This window comes from Pinus tabuliformis, chromosome 7, assembly GCF_031772625.1.
Source record: "Pinus tabuliformis cultivar Carrire ecotype Pingquan chromosome 7, CPIR1, whole genome shotgun sequence".
Lineage (NCBI taxonomy): Eukaryota > Viridiplantae > Streptophyta > Pinopsida > Pinales > Pinaceae > Pinus > Pinus tabuliformis.
The window spans coordinates 474501533-474520379 of NC_142293.1; the positions used below are offsets into that span (position 1 = coordinate 474501533).

Consider the following 18847-nt stretch of genomic DNA (forward strand, 5'->3'; position numbering starts at 1 on the left):
ATATAGGATAGATTCATCTTAACCACGGATCTAGCAAAAGCATCAAAAAGCTTGAGGTGCAAACAATTTTTCAAGTTTTTCAATGTAAAGGTTTGGAGGTTCAAAAGATTTGATATCTCTTGTTTGCTAGATTTGAATAAAATGGATGTATAATGCTTATATATATGATGAATAATATTCTTATGTATGTATTATATTGTAACATATATTTTAAAATCTAATTTTTTAACAAGATAAAATGGCATGTTATGCCATTCAAAGAGTTGTAAAAGATTTTATTTAATTAGCATACAATCATATAAATTAAATCATTGCTCGGTAGAAATCACATAATAGAAAATTACATATCACATTGCCAAGATTAAAAAAAATCATAAAAATTAATTAAATTATATCTTTATTTTAAATTATTAATACTATTATTAATTATAAAAAGAATTGTTATATTAATTATAAAAAGAATTGATATATGATTTAAACATATATACATTTAAAAAACATGTAATAAGATTTTTAGTCATGAACCATCCTTTCTTTATCATGGATATTATTAACATGTAAAGAGATTTTGATGAAATACAATAGGTCAATACCATGGTTTACTAATCCTACATGCGCAAAAAACCCTAGCTCATTTTCATATGACATTTTTTTTTAATTGATCAATTTAATTAAAAATAAAAAAAATGATATAACTACTTTTGACATAAATCTCAATTTTTTATTTCTAACTACAACTAAAAATATTCTAAAATATTTAATAGAAATTAAATCCAAAAGAAGAAAAATACTTTAAACCTAAACCTAAAATTCCAGAAAAGTAAGTCATGTCCAGAAAAGTCGATGATGTAAGACAGATAACGCCATCTCTAAATCGTATTTTATGTCACTTACGCTTCCACTATTCAGAAAATGCCGTCTGGAAAATGCCGTAACGCGGAAATTATTTTGCTCGTCGTTTGAAGTTTTAGATTGATGCGTGAGAGGTGATGAGAGACGTCGGTGGGTAAGAGGTAATGAGAGAGAGGTACGTAGTAGTTGTATTGAGAAGAAGAATCTTTAACCACGTTAACTCTAGTTAACGTACCTAGAGATGACGCGTGACGCGCTCTAAGTGACATAAGATACGATTTAGAGATGACGTCATCTGTCTTACATCATCGACTTTTCTGGAGATGACTTATAAGGACGGAAGATGATGAAAGCACAACTGTAGTGGGCCCGGCAATCAAGATGCCCGGAATGACGGATCTGCAGTGGCCCCCGCCACCAAGATGGCCGTGAATGACCGTGGGGTAAAAAAGCACAACTGTAGTGACGAATTATTCCCTGAGTAGTTTAAATTTTGTGTCTCACTCATTGATGGATGAATAGCACATAAGGTAACATATACGGCCCCAAAAAAAATCCTAACCCCACCCAAAAAAAATCATAGTTGGTACAATTATGGGCATCTACAATAGGCATCTACAATGGGCATCTAGAAAAACTTTGGAAATGAACGCTCTCTTTCCGAATAATTAACATTATAAAATCCTTATGGTTGTTATAAATTCTGGTTGTCGTACAGCTTTAGAATCTGGATTTTTGCCGCCGAGTCGCGGGCATTAAAATTCTTGATTGTTTGTTTTTTTTTTGCATAAATATAGACCGAGAAGGTGTTCGGATGAAACATCCTACGCTGGTTTTCACTGCTACCTAGTAGCGATCAGGCGGTGGACTTGTGTTTCAGCCTGTAATAGAAATAGCACCACGTATGGCTTCTGCAACGGCCTCCGAGGACATTTCCGGAACCTATGGCCTCGGAACTGTGGAGGACATTCCCGGAACGTATGGCCTCGGAATCGCCGGGGCGATCAAGGATAGATATGATTACTTCGTGAAAGAAGGTCCAGAAGAATTCTTCAAAAGCCGAATGATGAAGTACAAGAGCACTGTTTATAGAGTGAATCTGCCGCCAGGGCCGCCACTGTTTCCGGAAGCACAGGCCATCGTTCTTCTGGATTCCAAGAGCTTCCGCGTGCTGTTCGACATGACGAAAGTCGAAAAGCGAAATGTTTTCATTGGTAATTACATCCCCAGCTCAGATTTCACTGGAGGCTTCAGGGTGTTGTCCTACATGGACCCCTCAGAAGAACATCACGCCAACCTCAAGAAATTTTGCTCAGACATTCTCAAGATGAACGCCCACAAGTGGTTTCCAGAGTTCCACAAGGCTTCAGAAGAGCTATGGGCGGTGGTTGAGAAAGACTTCTCGGAAGGCAGAAAAAAGCCATTTAATGGCCATAATGAACATATGCTCTTTAATTTTCTGTGCAGGTGTATGGTCAACCGAAATCCCAGTGAAACGGACCTCGGGAACGATGGGCCTTCCTGCGTTAAAAAGTGGCTTGCACTTCAGCTGGCTCCCATTGCCAGTAGTGGCATCCTACCAAAGATCCTCGACGAAATCACAATCCATGCGGTCCCTCTGCCTCCCTTTTTAGCGCGTAAGGACTACCGAAGGCTGCGCGACTTCTTCTACGAAACGGAGGTTCTTGATACACATCAGAGTTTAGGTGTGAGTAAAGAGGAAGCGTGCCATAACTTGCTCTTTTTGCTCTGTTTCAATGCCTTCGGAGGACTCATGATTTTGCTTCCAAACATCATCAAGCGAATCGTTCAAGTGGGTGGTGAATTGCAGAGAAATCTGGCACAAGAGGTTCGAGGGGCATTCCGCGCTAATAACAACAGTCTAGACGCCCAGGCTTTGAACCGCATGCGTCTAGTTCGATCAACAGTGTACGAAGTGCTGAGGATGGACCCGCCGGTTCCGTTTCAGTATGCGAAAGCCAAGGAAGACTTCGTTCTCGAGTCGCACGATGCGCGGTATCTGGTGAAGAAAGGTGAGCTTCTGGCCGGGTATCAGCCCATGGCAATGAGAGATCCTCACGTCTTCGAGGATGCACACCAATTTACTCCGGATCGTTTCATGTATGACGGGGATAAAGGTCAGAATCTGCTGCAGTGTTTGTTCTGGTCGAATGGCCCTGAAACAGAAGAACCCTCTATGCACAACAAACAGTGTCCAGGGAAGAACATTGTAATACTTTTAGCATGTCTTTTCGTTGCCCACATCTATCTGCGATACGACTCCATTGATATAGATCCCGATACACCCTCCTCACGCATCGTTTTCACAGCTCTGAATAAGGCCACGTTCTAACATGGAGTAGGAGTCGCGCCCACCTGACCTTGTCTTTCTCTTTAAATCATAATTACTCAGAAATAAGGACTTCGTTTGACACAGGGATCACACAAAGTCATGACCTCGGATGGTATAATCTTATGCATTCGGTCAACACACATGAAATTAAAGGTCAATGGGCATCATGAGTTTGGGCTCCTTCCATCTTACCTACCTACCATAGTTTATAAGATCTTTAGAAGGAATAGATTGTAGATACAGTTTTATATTATGGTTTTTTTTTAGGGATTACCTACTTACTGTAGTTTATAAGATCTTTAGAACGAATAGATTGTAAAAACAGTTTTATAGTATTTTTTTCCCTGAAAATTATTTTATTTATTGTTATGTTATAGCTTAATAGTGCACTTTACTCTCTGCTCTAATTTTTTTCCCTTTTAAAATAAAATTTAGAGAATAAAATTATTAGTATATTTATCATTTTAATTTAATTATTAATAATAATTTAAATGGTAAAGATTTAATTTCCATAAAATATTTTTAATGGTAATCACAAATTAAATTGTGAGATTTTTGTTTTTAATTAAATTTATAAATTAAAAGAATGTTATATGAATCAATGTTATTGTCTTGAGAGGCTCATTTTATAGCTCAATATGATCCCAATGTGTAAAAAGGGGTGGAATTTGACGAGAAAAATGTGCGTTTGTATACATTTAAAAAATTGACAATGACCGTCTTTTGTGATGTGTATTAAAGTTTATAAAATGTTATTTGTGACAATTTGTTTTTTTCCCAAAACGTCAAAGTTTGTGTTTTATCCAATTTTGTTAATAATCAATGGGTGACATACTTTTGCTTTTAAAGTTTATTTTATATTTAAAAAATTCAAAATTTGTTTATAGTTTAAAGGATCCAATTTTATTATCGAATTTTCCATTGTTATTCAATTTTGCCAATATAGACCCATATGTTTTTTTTATGATTTACTCATAGTTCAAAATTGGCTTATAACCAATATAGACCCATTTTAACTTCGGATCTACCAAGCACCGAGATGGTTCAAATATTTCAAAAAGCAAGTGTAAAACTTGAGGAAATATTTGCACTTCAAAGAGATTTGATTCCTCTATGTTCTTGGTAGATCTTGAATTAAAATGGATCTATGTATCACACCATTAATTCAAAGTCACTAACATCACACCAAAACTAAACGCAGATTACTGAATTAGAAGTTAGGAGAAAATTAGAAATACGACACAAATATTAATAGATGAAAGTTGAAATTTCTTCATTTGCTTTGAATTTTCCTCCTAATTTGTCACCCTGCGACCCACCAAGACCGAGTTGAGCTAGAAAGGCTCATTGGTGCACAACAAACTCAGGGATGGGGCTTAGACCAGAAGGAGAATGCAAACTCATGCACACCATGGCTACCAAAAGTGAAGATCTTGGAGTTTTTGAATGCGAAGGTACAAAATGTCGATGAAAATATTTTCCAAGAGGTGAGCTATAAGCCCATGGAAATTTTCGTAAACCATATGTTGTGGAACACCACAATTGCTATGTGGGGGTGGGAGAATAGTGATGTTGGTTCATTTCCTCTAGGAGATTGAGGGCGGGATGGTAGTTCTCCAGTTGTCGTTGTAGAGCCAAACCTGGTGGTCCCAACAATGAAGTGCAATGGGTCATTAATATTCTGCAAGACCAGGTAAATAGACATTGTGCAGGCGTCCTCAACACCTCAACTAATAGAGGTGCATGCATAGTGCAAGGGAAATTTGAACCCTTGATATCGTAATTTGACCCTTTAATCTTCTAACCATCATGGGTTCCACCAAATGTGAAATGAGCTCAACAAAATTTGAATATGTTGGGAGAAGCATAGAGAGAGGAACAATAATTTGAAGAGAAGCCAAAGGAACCATCACTGACCTTCTTATCTACAACAGACAATGACATGTGTTTGTCAATAAACATTAGAGAATAAGTGCGATGGTAGCAGGAGAAGGAGGATGTAGTGGCTTAGTCCCTCGAGTGATGGGGGACATAGGATGGGAGTTGTTGAGAAGATGCTACTATATTTAATTTATGTAAATACTCTTTGTTCATCATAGGTATATATACTAATTGCCTTTGTTCATTATATGTAATGTTTAGATATATTCCCGAAATTCACATTTTCTTATCTTCTTCCATTTTGTATACACATTTTCTTATCTTCTTCCATTTTGTATACCACTATTCCCTTCTCCATTCAAACTTAATAGAGTGAAAAGGAACATTACTACAGAGCAAGGCATAGAGGGCCGTTAGTTGTTGAGTTGAGTTCAATTCCATTGTACATTATTGATTTGTCTTTCCTTTTCTTATTATGCTTCTTTCTTCCATTGATGTTTTTGTTATGTCAATGGTTTTTCCTGCTTGTATGTTTTTGTTGAATTTGGGTTTTCTCTTTAGATTTGATATTGGTGTTTTTTAAAGTTTTTTTTTATTGTTTACATTTGGTATCCTATGGGAGAGGAGGTCATAATTTCATTGATTAAACCCTATAGTGGTGGTTGATGTACATTCCACATTATGTGCAGTGGGTAAAAGATGTATGCATTGTTGCTTTTGGGTTTTATTTTAATAAATAATTATGTTTATTTGTTTATTTTAGTTCATTTGTTTAATAATATTTTATTCATATGTAGGTGTAGAAAGATTGTCTAACGACTCCTCTACACATGTTGGATTGTGTTAAGGAGTCATTAAAGGTACTTTTCCTCTGATTCACACTCAACTTAATGTAGAGTCCTCAATTTCAAGTGGTGAAAGAAGTTGTATTATGTTCTATTAAAAGGTAGCATGTTTATTATGGAAACCTAACTGAAGAAAATGAATACAACAACCTTACTTTATATGATCTTCTCCTTGGAAGGCCTTTCCATTGGATAGATATATCATTTTTCATCAAATACTATTAAAAGGTAGCATGTTTATTATGTAAACCTAAGTGAAGAAAATGAATCCAACAACCTTACTTTATCTTATCTTCTCCTTGGAAGGCCTTTCCATTGGATAGATATATCATTCTTCATCAAATATTAGGTCACCCACGCCCCCTGCTCTTAACCAAGTTTTAAATCTCCTTTCCTCGGGTCTTGAGTGTCCTTTGTAGAGCCCATTACTTGACATGAACCTCAAAAAGACATTACATTCCATTGAGATGATGAATGATAAAAAATAAAGAATCAACTTTATTAATCAAACTGGGCAGCTCTCATGTGAGAGACTACACCTGGAGACTGCCACTAGCAGAATTCTCTACATTCTTTCTCACAAAGGCCTATTAGATATAAACTAGCATATAAAAATGGTGGTTTGAACCACTCCCTAAATAATAGGATCTTAGACCTAATCACAAGATCTCAATCCTATCCTACAACAACAAACAACCAAATGTAGAAAAGACTAACTTTTTCCATTAATTCTAACACTCCCCCTTAATGGAGAAAGGGTGTTTGGAAAAATAGCATATGCCTGTTGGTCTAGTCTCAGCTAGGCTTACAATAGTACATAAAAAACTTGGTAACTAAGCTTTCATTTTTATCTTCTTGTTTGAGAGTCCATGCTTGTTCATTCATCGATGAAGCTTCATATTCACTTTTCTTGCCATAAGGTAGTGATGGAGCTTCTCCTCCTTTTTTCGTTTTCTACCCCAAAGGCGAAATGCTTGAACTCTTATCCTCCTCTTTCTTGATCTCGATTGTAGGCTAACATTCAATGTTGCAGGTTCTTGGGACTTTTCAATTGTTTCTTCTTGAATTCCAATATTTGCACACTTAAAAACAATTTTAGATTCATAAAGAGGACCATATTGGATCTTGTCTTCCTTCTCCTTCAAGAGAGTTTTCATTTCTCCATCTCTCTCTGCTGACATGGTTTGTTGATTCATGCCTTCAACCTCTTTACTCAATTATGTTGTTATAAACATGTTGTCCTGCATTTGATTTGCATATGGAGATAGATTTTTCTTCTCATTGAACAACTCATCAATAAGATGCTTTTCATGCATCAGATTAATCCACTCGTCATGAGATACATAGATCTCATCAAATTTGACTTCATAGGTCTCTGCATCAGGGAAGCTTTCTTCATAAAAAAATTTAGATTCTACAACAATGGTTGTTTCTTCATCATCACATGTTTTAATGTCAATTATAGGCACACATTCATCACCCATAATTGCATCTTCAATGTTGACATGTTCAGTTTCACAATCAGTTATGGGATTGAAAACACAATCATCATTTTCAAGAGCAATACCTTCATCATATTTTCCCTCATTCAAACTATACTTCATTTCTAAAATATCCCACAAAACTTTTGCATTTTGAATCTTACCATATTCATGTAGTATGTTAAACATGATGTTTTCATCTAATGCAGATGTTATAAGACGTAATGTTGATGCATCTCCACTATCATAGTTTAAATTGATAGCATCTTCAACATAATTCAATAAATTTACCTTCCATAATGTTGTTTTCATTTCAGTTGCCCAGCATTCATAATTCATACCTAAAAAAGAGGGTAGATTTGGCATTAACCTCTTAACGATTTCATTAAATTCTAGATCTGCATCATGATCCTTGACTTGATCAGTTATAAGTCCATCAACGTCGACTGCAAATTCTTCAGAAAATTTAGCGAAACAATATATAGCATTTGTCCCTTGATGTTTTCTCTTTAGTTTTCTTCGAGACTCTTTCGGTGTCCTTTGTTGACCCATTTCTCCTTCTATTTTCTCCCCAACATCTAGTGTGCAAGAACACTTTGATCAGAAACAGTCCGCTGCGCACTGCACTACTACATACCAGCTCTAGATGTTACTATACACTTTCCAATAGTAATCGCTCCAACAGCGCTCACGCTCTAACCACATAGGGATGGGCCACCTGGTTGATCGAACAATGAGGGATCTAAACAACACTTTGTCCCACGCACAGGTCAAATTGAAATTCCCAATTCATAAACGATGTCGACATTTACACAAACCAATAACAACACCAGTTAAACATAGTGTTCACATGCTCCATGCAATCAATCCACAGGAGAAGATTCCTAGCTGGACAGAGGAACCAGAACAACGCTTTGTCCACAAACTTTTGCTCCACAGGACCTATGATTCAAGCTGCCACCACGCGACCTTCAACTCAGTCATTGTAGATCCGACCACCAGGCAGTCGTTCAAACTCCTTGACCACGACAAGTGGATCTTGTCTCCACGAACACAGTGCCACCGATCTGGATTCGTGGAAAAACTTGTGAGGAAAGCTCCCAGCAACGCAGACCCAACCTCCACGCAGGATCGATCTACGTACCTTCGGCCTTGCTACATGACAGTGAGTACGACAGAGCAGCAACACCCTCCGACCTTCAACCTTGGCAACACCACTCTGGCCTTTGAATACCTTGCTTTCTGTATAGCCTACATAAACACAGGCTTCTCCACACAAAGCAATGCCCTCACACGTTCACGACTTCAACCTCCTCTCTGGTGGGTTCCTCCTTGTCATCAACAATGGTTGTTTCTACAAGCCTTGCGAAACAGATCTATTTGAGCATCTATTTAGAGTCGAGATGCCACCACTTCCAAGCATCTATTCCGCTGCCACCATTGCTTTCAGGTCAATGGACCTTGCCCACAATTCACCGGAACTAGGAAAGCTCCATAATTCAACCTTCATGCTCACACTCACTACAGCACGGTTCTCTCATCCATGCCACACCAACGTTAACACCACCACTGGATGTTTATGTCGTTGTTCCGGTTTCTTGGAGCAAATGGAGGAGCAGAGGTCAAAATAGCAGGCTCTCTATGAGGATTTTTCTCCTCTTCCCTCTTCTCTACCGGCTTGACCTGCCCTAGTGCCTTGTGATCTGATCACACAGAGATTCTGGGATCGGAAAATGATCTCATGGATGTTGTTAAGCCAGGATCTTTTGCGCCCTGAGCAAACAGGCTCGACCGTCCTGGCAATTGCTTTATCTCTGGCTACACCAAATGCAATCTCGGCCTTCACTGCTTGATCTCTGGTTGCACCAACTATAATCTTGGCCTTCACTACTTGGTCTCTCGCTGCACTAACTTCGATACGGGGAATCAAGAAATTGCTGAGCTGTTCCACAATTTCCGTAGCAAGATAAACTCCACAACTAGTCAATGCGAATCGGTGGGTAATCACAACACTCACCCCGATAATCAAAATCAATCACGGTGGGTGCCAAACAATGAATCAGATAGCGGGATGTAGCTCCAACAATCCCAACTATGATCAACACATTCGATCACCCACAACGCTCGATCACTAAATCATTCAACAAACTCGACCTTGACCTTGAGTTCCAACCTAAGCTCTGATACCATGATAAAAAATAAAGAATCAACTTTATTAATCAAATTGGGAAACTCTTAGGTGAGAGACTGCACCTGCAGACTGCCACTAGCAGAACGCTCTACATTCTTTCTCACAAAGGCCTGTTACATATAAACTAGCACATAAACAGGGTGGTTTGAACCATTCCCTAAATAATAGGATCTTAGACCTAATCATAGGGTCTCAATCCTATCCTACAACAACAAACAACCAAACGTGGAAAAGACTAACTTTCTCCACTAATTCTAACAATGAGGATCTTCCTTTTATGGATTGATATTTCCCAATAGTGATGCATAGAGTTGGTTTGAAAATAAAATATGATTGGGAGGTCTATTGATTTTTGTTTTGCTCAAATTCTCAGTAAATAACCATTGAAAAAAGAAAATGCCTATGAAAAGATAAATATATGCATGAGTAATACTAATATTGTTGTTGTACTAACAAACACATACAACCAATTTGGGGTTATGGAGATTTTATTGTGAGTGTTCCATGTAATTTCAAACCAAAATTCATGATTCAACATGTCATTTGTGTGTTATGGTCATTTTGTTATTATGATAAATATTTAAAAAAAATTAACATCATTGTGTTATTGAAGAGTAATATTTTATTCAAACCTTTATTGGTGAAGAGTTTATCAAAACATCACTCTCGAAGCACAAAATTTTAAACATAACTTGACAAACGTCAAAAAAAAATTGTGTGATGGGTACAAAGGAATCCAAATTCCAACTCTATGTGTAAGTATGTCAATCCTAAAAAATTAATAAAAATAATTTTCGCTAATATCAGTAAATCTTAAATTATATGTATCGTTTTAATCTTATTAATACACTATGATTAATTGTTAAAATATAACTATGTATTTGAATGGATAGTAAATGATCTCATGTGTTTAATAGTTCCTTTATCATATACATGAATTTGAATGGACCATAAATTTACCTTTAACAATTTTTTTTACCAAATTAAAATTCCAAATCGGGTAAAATTTTAAACATTTTTACTCTTTACTAAAGCCAATACCATTTCTTAAATCAAAGGAAAAATGTTAATTCAACACAAAGAATATAAAATCTTGCTCCAAAATCTTTTAATATTTCTTTTAACTAAACATTTGTAAAATGAATCTTTAAAATGAAAATCCATATTCTAGGGATATATGAAAATGTTTAAAGACAAATATTTCCACATCAAAGTTGTAATATTTGAAAATATTAATTTGATGTATTTTTATTATAAATGTTGCTATCATACCATGTAAAAAACATCATTAAGTATAATATTAATATTATATTTAATATTGATATTATAATATTAATATTATATTTAATATTAATATTATTAAATTTGATAACTTTGGATTAATGTAATATTAAATTTAATATAATATTCAATTTCTTATATTATAATATATATTAATATATCATGATATATATTAACTCTAGATATATATGGAGGGAAGAACAAAGACATAGAGTGATAGAGGTGGAGAGATAGGGGGAGTGACAAGAAAGAGGAGGAGATATAATGAAGGAGAGGGAAGAGGAGGAATGAAGAGAGAGAGAATGAGAGCAGTAAGAGATGGAGAAAAGGGTAAGAGAGAGAGTGTGGGAGACACAAATATGAAGGGGGGGAGAGATAGTGACAAGGTTAGAGGGCAGAGAGAGAGAGAGAGAGAGAGAGAGAGATGGAGGGAGGTAAGAGAGAAATGGAGATAGGGGAAGGACCAGAGAGAGGACTTGAGAGAGAGGAGGGGAGAGGAAGGGACAAAGAGATTGAGTTGGAGGGGGAGAGAGGGAATGAAGAAGAAATACATTGAGAGAGAAAAGTGGAGAGAGAAAGAGAGGAGTGACAAGGGATAGATGGAGAGAGAGTGTGTATATTTTGGGTGAGATAGAGAGACAAAGAAGGAGATATGGAAGTAAGGGCAGAGAGATGGAGAGAGGAGAGAGAGGGAGATGGTGACAAAGTTGGAGGGCAAAGGGGGGGGGGAGATAGAGTGAGGTGGGAGAGAAAGGGACAAAAAGGAAGAGAGAGAGGACATGAGAGAGGAAGGGAGAGAGAGGTGGGTAAGAAGAAAGACATATACAGAGAAAGGTGGAGAGAGAGAGAGAGGGAGTGATAAGGCAGAGAGAGAGAGGGAGAGAGGAGAGCAGGAGGGAAGATAAATAGAAGGGGGAGAGAGGGAGACAAAGAGGAAGAGGGAGGGAGAGATAAATAGATATGAAAAAAGAGTGTGTATGCTTTGGTGGTCATATTGAGAGACAAAGGAGAGGCAGAGGGAGATATAGATATAGATGGGAGGTGAAGACATTACTACACCAAGGGCACTTTTAAGACATTTTTTTAAGACAAAAGAAACATTTTATCTTAAAGTCACTTTTTATTTTAGTTATTTTAATTAAAATTTAATATCAATTGAATTGTCTTAAATAGGAAATTTAAGACAAAAAACAGTTTGAGACAAATATATTTTAAGATAAAACTTTATATTTAAGACAAATCTTTAGATTTAAGACAAAAATAGTTTGACACAAAAATATTTTAAGACAAAACTTTATTTTTAAGACAAAAACAGTTTAAGAAAAAAAAAATTTAAGACAAAACTTTATATTTAAGACAAAAACAGTTTAAGACAAAATTATTTTAAGACAAAACTTTATATTTAAGACAAAAATAGTTTGAGACAAAACTTTATATTTAAGATAATGGTCACTTAAGACGAAACCCATTTAAGACAATTAAAAATTAAGACAAAAACATATCAATTTAAGACAATATTATCTAACAACTGCAAAATTGACTCTGACAATGTGCCCTAAGTCTGCCAGCTTGCAGGCTACTACTGTCTCACACCTATATTAAGGTTGTTATTTCACTTACCATTCATGTTATCTTATATAAAGACAATGATTTGTTGGGATCTTCATTTTGTGGGGGTAGCTGAATCTAAAGAATGCAACTTTTCCTCGCAACATTTCATAGACATTAATTCCTATTTTGTCCCTTCGATCTCGATTGATACGATTAGAGACAACTTGTCTTTTTTTGCATTCGACACTACTACACGAAGGGGGATTTTAAGACAAAGTAAATATTTTGTCTTAAACTTTAATTTGTCTTAAAATTTTCAATGTGAGGTCCTAGTAAAAAAGGTAAAGGATTAGGACTTTGTCTTTACGCTGTTAATGGGTTCTTCAGGAAGCAGAGCAATGGGGGCTAACAAAAGTTGATGGGATTTAGGGTGATGAAGGCCAATAACAGAGGTGTGCTTTGTGAGAGGAGAAATGGAGGCACTTTCATTGAACTTGGAGAGACAGTAACATAGTTGGAGTACTTTCGGGGTCTCCATCGATTGTGTTTTAATATGTGTTTTTTTATTGTTTCATTTATTTTGAACATTACTTTTTTTTGTTTAGAAAGAAAAAAACACTATCTTTTATTGAAATATAAGGATAGTACATAATTTAGATTTCATTCATTATAATATCCTTTCATACTTCTCCTATCATTCCTATGCCCATACATTTCTATTTTCCTGTTCTAAAAAAAGTGTCTTTCTTAACATCAAACTGTAGCTTATAACCATTACATTTTCATAAATGAATAGTTCCATTTTATAAAGATAAAAAAATTCGATCAAAATCAGGTCTTTGTTAAAATTTCTTCTAAGAGTAGTTGATGTTGCATGCGTTTACCATGATACCCTACTTGAAGATTGAGATTTTTTTTTACCTGTTTCCTTCGAAATACCACTAGATTGGAGGTCCGCTGTCCAATTATGTTCTCTGTATATATGCTAGAAATGTATATGATTAAAATTCCTTACCATGTTATGAATCCTCATCATCCAATTTGCAAGTATGGGGGGATTAAAATTAGTATGCTTGTTTACCCAGTTAATGATTCCTTTTGTATCTCCATATACCTGAATTTTGTCTAACCTTAGCCATTTTTCTGTGATAAGTACTCCCCATAATGTTATAATATATGATTTTTTGTTTGATCCCATTCCCGCCTCCGACCAGAAGTGGAAGAAATTACCAGGCTCAGAAACTATGACTGCACCACATCCGCATTTCCTTTTATTGTTGGCTCTGTAAAAAAAACCAACTAGATATTCTTTCCAAATATCAATGAATTTGCATTTCCTATTTCTATTAGACTTAATCACCGGCCCAATGTCATTGAAAAAAGAAACCGCCTTAATAATGTCTTCTCTGACAATCAAAATTTTCTAATAAAAAATGCTAGCGTTCTTACTTCATCATATAATCCATATGATATATAATGGGAGGGACATGTACTTCCTGTGTGAAGTGAACCATTACATAAGACATATGAACAAGGGTTGATTAGTTCCAGTGAAAGGAAGCTTCATTTCCTCCATAACCCCATCCCAAATCAGCCTCATATATGAACATTTGATTAACAAATGATCTGTATCTTCAACCCCCACCATGCATAGAGAGCACATTGCAGGACCAATGATCCCACACTTTTGTAAGTTGTTCCATGTTAATATGATCATGTGCTACCAGCCAGCGAAAACATTTTAATTTATTCAGGAGATTCAATCTCCATATATCCCGTAGATGCTTATTACATTCATTGATCCTCCTGGGCTTTGGCAACTTCAAGTAGATGTCTTGGACCATCAGATTATTCTTTTTCATTTTAGCCCCCCAATATCATATAGTCCTGCTTATCACCAAGATTGATGCCAGCATATCGAATTTGTGCTACATATGACCCCCAATCCTCATGATATGTCTCTGGTATTCCAAGATCATGAACCCTTCTCTAACTTTATTGATCAATGTTTTGAGTCCCCGAAAGATATATCTGTTACAAGCGGATAATGTCCTTTCTATGAAGGATTTGTAGTAGCTTAAAGGATAATGAATGATTTCCAACCATCCCCATGATGGCGTCTAATCCAATTTTGATCTTGGATCCATCTCCATCCCCCCAACAAACAAACCCCAACATCTAGTGTAGAGTGTGTTGAAAAGTGTAACTAGGTTCGGTCTTCATAATGACATGTGTAAATATGATTTTATGTAATTGATGTAAAGAAGAAAATAAAATTATTTTTGTAATGCTTGAATCATGCGTTTCATGATCAAGGAATTTTATTTTAGTTAAGGTTCCCATTGTGAACCTTTAGGTTTGTCATCAAGTCATAATAGTCTATTGAGTCAATGTTATGTATGGAAGACCTTTCTTGGGCATGTTACAAATATATGTGTCATTGAAACAATCAAAGAGACCCTCCAAGATCAAGCTCAAGCATCTCCTTCAAGTCGGCCTTAAATTAAATTATGAAGCTTCACCAAAGCACATGTTGGCTCACACACAACTCAAGTCGGATAATTTACATGGGAAAACCACTATAAATAGGGCAACTCGACTTCATTTCAAGGACATAATTTTGGTCAAGGAGAAGTCTGCAATAACGAGTGCGAGAATCACTAGGAAAGGAGCCTCATAACCAGTGAAGAGAAGGAAAGGAAGAGTGATGTAGTTAGCTTTGTTTTTGGGTCTGTTTTGGGTTGACTCACTCCACAGGCATGAAGGATAGACACTATATGTTGCAGAAGAAGCCCGAAGTATTGCAATCCCTTTTGAAGGTCAAGTCAAGGAGAAAACTAAGGAGTATCTCAGGCCAAGTTGTCAAGGAGGTAGCCTCCACATAAATAAAAGGAAATCAAGGTATGAGAGAAGGTAATATGCATGTACCATGGTTTCTGAATTAAGGCCAACAAGTTGAAGGTCTGAAGCAGAGAAAAGGAAGTCGAGATCTGAAAGGTAGAAGAGGCAGAAAGAAGAAACAGTCAGTTTACTATCATTGACTCTATTAAGAAATAGATGTAAAAATAAGAAGCTTGGTGTCTTGGTCTTGGAGAGGTAAAATAAGTCAAGGGTCTTGGTCTTGGTATTTGTCAATTGAAATCTCTATAAGAAGAAGAATTAGTTTGGATTTTTCGTCTCAAGTGGGAGAGGTTTTGGCCTTGGTTGATCGCCTATATTTTGTGTCGCTTGTCTCTTTATTGTTTATGAGTTGGTAGTGGTTTGATGAAGAACACTATAATAATCTAACTAAAGAGAAGACTCCATAATCTAAAGAAGTAGAAATAATTCACAAGCAGTTATCATTACAAGAGAAATCACCAAATTACTATGCCCTAGATTTCTCAACATAGTGTGCACCATAGTTCTCCATATGTGTGATATAACATATTTCTTCTTCGTACCACTGCTAATCCATGAGGATAAAGTTTGACTGAACATATATTTTTCCTTAATGATATGAGACCACACACCATTTCTAGACACTTCCCTCCACATGTTTTTTATAATCAAAGCCTTGTTGAAAGTGGATGTATCTATGACACCCCAACCTCCTTCCTCCACTGGCCTTGCAAGTGTTGGCCATCGTACCATATGAATTTTTTCTTGTAACTATGTTCCATCCCATAAGAAGCGGCTCATGATAGCTTATATCTTATGGATGATCTCCCTTGGCATTAAATAAAGGGGCATCCAATTTACTGAAATGTTTTGTAGCACCGATTTCATCATAATTACCATCCTTCTTCCATTGTCAACCATTTGTATTTCCATCTGTCCAATTTTTTGTGAAATATTTCGATTAACCATGCCCAATCTTGGTTATAGTATCCTTTCGATTTCATCTTAAACCCAAGGTAGGGAAACCATCATCCAGGATTGACGATGCTACCCCAAATAGATCACATATGTCCTTTGTTACATTCTCCTCATTGTCATCGTGTAACAAGATCGATTTGCCTTCATTCATACACAAACCATACGCAAATCCAAATGATTTAATTATGTCTCTAATGGTTCTCCACTCCCCCACCGTGGAGTCCCCACAAAGTAATAGATCATCTACGAACATTAAATGAGAGATGGAAATATTTTTGGTTCCTCTGATCCCTTTAATAATTCCATTATCCTTTGACACCCTGATTTTTCTACTGAAACAATCAATAACTAAGAGAAAGAGCAATGGAGACATGGCACAACCCAGTCTAATTCCTCTATATGCATTGAAAAACTATGAAGGCAAGCCATTAATAATGCAAAATTTGTAGTTTTGCAACATGCAAAAATCCATTTAATGTTAAATAGATACATACCAGATTTTAATAGGACCAAGAAGAGGAATTCCTATCCATTGCAATCATATGTCTTTCTCAAGTCTACCTTTAGAAGGAAAGCTCTTTGTTTTCGTGATTTAATAGAGTGCATCATCTCCCTTATGATTCCTTGTTCCAATCTGTCATTATCCTCTAATGTGAACATGTTTGGAACTTCTTCAATGAAATTCATTTGTGACTAGAAATATGTCTCCTATGCTGAGAATTGGTGTTTGAAATGTGTGACCGCCACTTGTTCAATAGATCTTTGTGAAGTGAATATGTTTTCTACCTCATCTTTTATCCTCCTTATGGAATTGAACTGTTTCCTGACATTGAAATGTGCGTGGAAATATCTGGTATTTTTTTCTCCATGTATTTTTATCTCTAGCTTTTATCCATGCTGCCCTCCTCTTCATGCAGATGTATTCTTCCCATGAACTGAATATGTCCCTTCTCTCACCCTCCAATTCAATTATCCTGTGTCGAAATTCCTCTGAGAAGAATAATGGGTCATGCGGGTCATTGAAATAACATAGGAGAATGTCAATATCCCTAAGAGCTTTAGTTTCATCCTCCTTCATCCCCATAATCCTTTCCTGAGCAACCCTTTTCAGTGCTCTAAGCTTTCGGCATATGGATTTCATGTGATTCTATGGAGGAGGAAGCAATGAACGAGACCAAACATTTCGGACCAAATCCCCAAATTCATCCATTTTAAGCCATTTCGGGTTGAATTTAAAGGGTTATGATCTCTTATGTTCCCCTTCATCCCATGCCAGCATAATGGGCAAGTCATAAAAAATAAATGTTGGAATAGTATAAGATCTTATATCTATTAGATGATTAACCATAGTTTGATTAACCAAAAACTTGTCCATTCTTTTTGAGATACCCTCCTCACTAGTTCTTCTATTCCTCCAAGTGGGGCCAAGAGGATCTGGTGTCACATCCAAAAGGGAAAAATCCTCCATCAAACCTCTGAAATAAGTATCCATACTATCAATTCTAGAATTTTGTCCCCAAATCTTTTCCTTCCCCTTCGAAAAATTAAGACCCCCCGTGATGATCATGGAACTTAATCGAAGGATTCCAGATTGTGCAACCTAGTCCCAAGATAGTTTACACCCCACATATGGAGCATATGAATTAACAATTCGAACCCTTTGACAGTTTCCCATCATGTGTCTGATCATGATAATCCATGCACACGACAGAAGTGCCTGCAACTCAATAATTTTTGGATCCCACATAATCCCCAGACCACCAGATAATCCAATAGAATTAGTTGCAACTACATTCCATGAAGGGCACATAAAGAACATTTCATTATCTCTACAAACCATCGTTTCTTGGAAAAGGATTAGAGACGGTTTATGAACCTGAATAATACCTCTGAGGGAGCTTAATTTGGGTGTCACTCCCAAACCCCATATGTTAATGGAAATAATAATCATGGAGGAACCACATGCACAGTTACATCCCCTCTGAGGACTTAAACTCCATCAAAATCAGAAATAGAGACATTACCAACAGTAAAATCAGAATCAATATCAAACCAGTTATTAGAAGATCCAGCCTCATCGTCATAACCCAATTTGATCTTGTTACAGGCTAAAACCCTTTTATATTTAGGGGGTTTATTCTTCCTATGTGTGACCTTTTTATATGATTGACCTCCATAATCGAGAGGATTATGGGAAAATGATATTTTAATAGAAAGGGGATCCCAATTCTCATATGAGGACAAAATAAACTCCAATTCCTTGTCAGGGGAAAATGTATTAGGGCAGGAGACCATATCGAAAGGCCGGAATGGCAACCCAACTACATACGATGACTTATTGGAAAGAGGGGAGGACTGAGCTACAGGCTGAGTTTGAGGGACAAGAGCCTCAGGGTCGAAGTCATTCGTGTAGTTTGTAGAGGGATGGGGATAATGTGACGGATCATCAAATGATACAAGATTGAGCATTACCAAAGGCCAAAATGGCATCACCGCTTCAAGGGACAACTTGTCAAAAATATTGGCGGACTGAGCTGCAAGATGAGATAGGGGG

The 18847-nt window shown here is 36.4% G+C and overlaps 1 protein-coding gene across 1 annotated transcript; it reads left to right on the top strand.

Annotated features, from left to right (window-relative positions):
* Positions 1–1649: 1649 nt before the first annotated feature.
* LOC149248010 (allene oxide synthase, chloroplastic-like) lies at positions 1650–3445 on the top strand. Its single transcript, XM_089455977.1, has one exon. The coding sequence runs from the start codon at positions 1757–1759 to the stop codon at positions 3203–3205; it is 1449 nt and encodes a 482-aa protein (XP_089312103.1). The 5' UTR covers positions 1650–1756; the 3' UTR covers positions 3206–3445.
* The last annotated feature ends 15402 nt before the right edge of the window (positions 3446–18847 follow it).

Excerpts from the sequence above, each read along its gene's own strand:
- LOC149248010 (XM_089455977.1), top strand. The coding sequence starts at position 1,757 with ATGGCTTCTGCAACGGCCTCCGAGGACATTTCCGGAACCTATGGCCTC.